This window comes from Mycetomoellerius zeteki, unplaced genomic scaffold (genome assembly GCF_001594055.1).
Source record: "Mycetomoellerius zeteki isolate Tzet28-1 unplaced genomic scaffold, Tzet1.0 scaffold517, whole genome shotgun sequence".
In the NCBI taxonomy this organism is placed as follows: domain Eukaryota; kingdom Metazoa; phylum Arthropoda; class Insecta; order Hymenoptera; family Formicidae; genus Mycetomoellerius; species Mycetomoellerius zeteki.
In genome coordinates this window covers 753,657-754,692 of record NW_017257520.1, presented here as the reverse complement: position 1 = coordinate 754,692, position 1,036 = coordinate 753,657, and the positions used below count along the sequence as shown (strand labels likewise).

At 50.3% G+C, this 1,036-nt stretch overlaps 1 protein-coding gene across 1 annotated transcript in view; it reads left to right on the top strand.

Moving 5' to 3' along the window:
* The first annotated feature begins 356 nt into the window (after positions 1–356).
* The window catches only part of LOC108727624 (dynein regulatory complex subunit 7), a 100,921-nt gene continuing 100,241 nt past the window's right edge, over positions 357–1,036 (top strand). The window contains exon 1 of the mRNA XM_018455797.1: positions 357–590. Within this exon, the coding sequence (XP_018311299.1) occupies positions 357–590 (234 nt within the window). The remainder of the gene's footprint in view (positions 591–1,036) is intronic.

The window sequence follows — 1,036 nt, the reverse complement described above, 5'->3', positions numbered from 1 at the left end:
AATAAATCATTATTAAAAATGACTTTCATTTCATTGACACCATTCTTTGGTTGACAATAAAAGATTGCTTTCAAAAATCTTGCCTTGAATCTATTCTATTTTATCTCTTTTTTGATTTTATATCCATGGAACAAAAGGATTTTCGCAACTTTTAGTGAAAATCTTTCCTCGACAATAGTTTGACCATCTATTTATTATGACCATTATTCTAAGTAACGTACAGACCGTAAGTATAAAATTTTATTTAATAAATCTATACTTTGAAAAAAGAATAAAAGTCAATAGGGTTTATTGATGATGGTCAAACTACTGTCAATCACACAAATACTTTTCAGTCGAGGAAAGATTTTCACTAAATGTTTGTTCGCCGTTTGGAATCAAGACAAAAGAGACCTAAAGGATCAGAAGAAAACACTGGGACAAAAGAGGACTTTCGACGCGAAACGAAACAAACGCAGGGAAACAAGAGAGTTGAGGCGCGGGCGTGCAGCAGACTTCAGGCCCTAGCAGCAGGAAGCCCGCGATGCGTGACTCACACCGAACGGCCGCCGCGTGTGACGTATAAAGCGAACGAGGCGAGGAACCCGCGGGTTCGTTCATTCGTTCGCTCTCTCGCGTTCGCGCGCTCCCCCTCGTCTCCTATCTACCGATTTCCCCCTTTGGACGCTGCCTGATCCGAGGGAGAAGGAGCCCCCACGACCGTCTCCTCTTCCCATCGCGACCGCCGCCGCCTGTCTGCCTGTGTTCCCCCTCGTTTCCCCTCTCGGTCCCGCGCTCACGGATTCCCGTCTAGCTCCTAGTACCCACGTCGCGCGGAGCCTTTGTCCTCTGCCATCACCTCGCGTTATTTCGCACTCTCTCGCGTGCACGCGCGCGATCGTGTATGCGTGCGCGCGTGTGCATCGGACGACGGCGACGGGGCTCTCTTGGCAAGTTCGGTCGACGCGGCGCAGCGCGGCGGCGAGTTGCGTGCGTGCTCTCGGACCGCGGGATGCGCGCGTGTTGGTGCGTGCTTGTGCGGCATATGCGTCCGCCG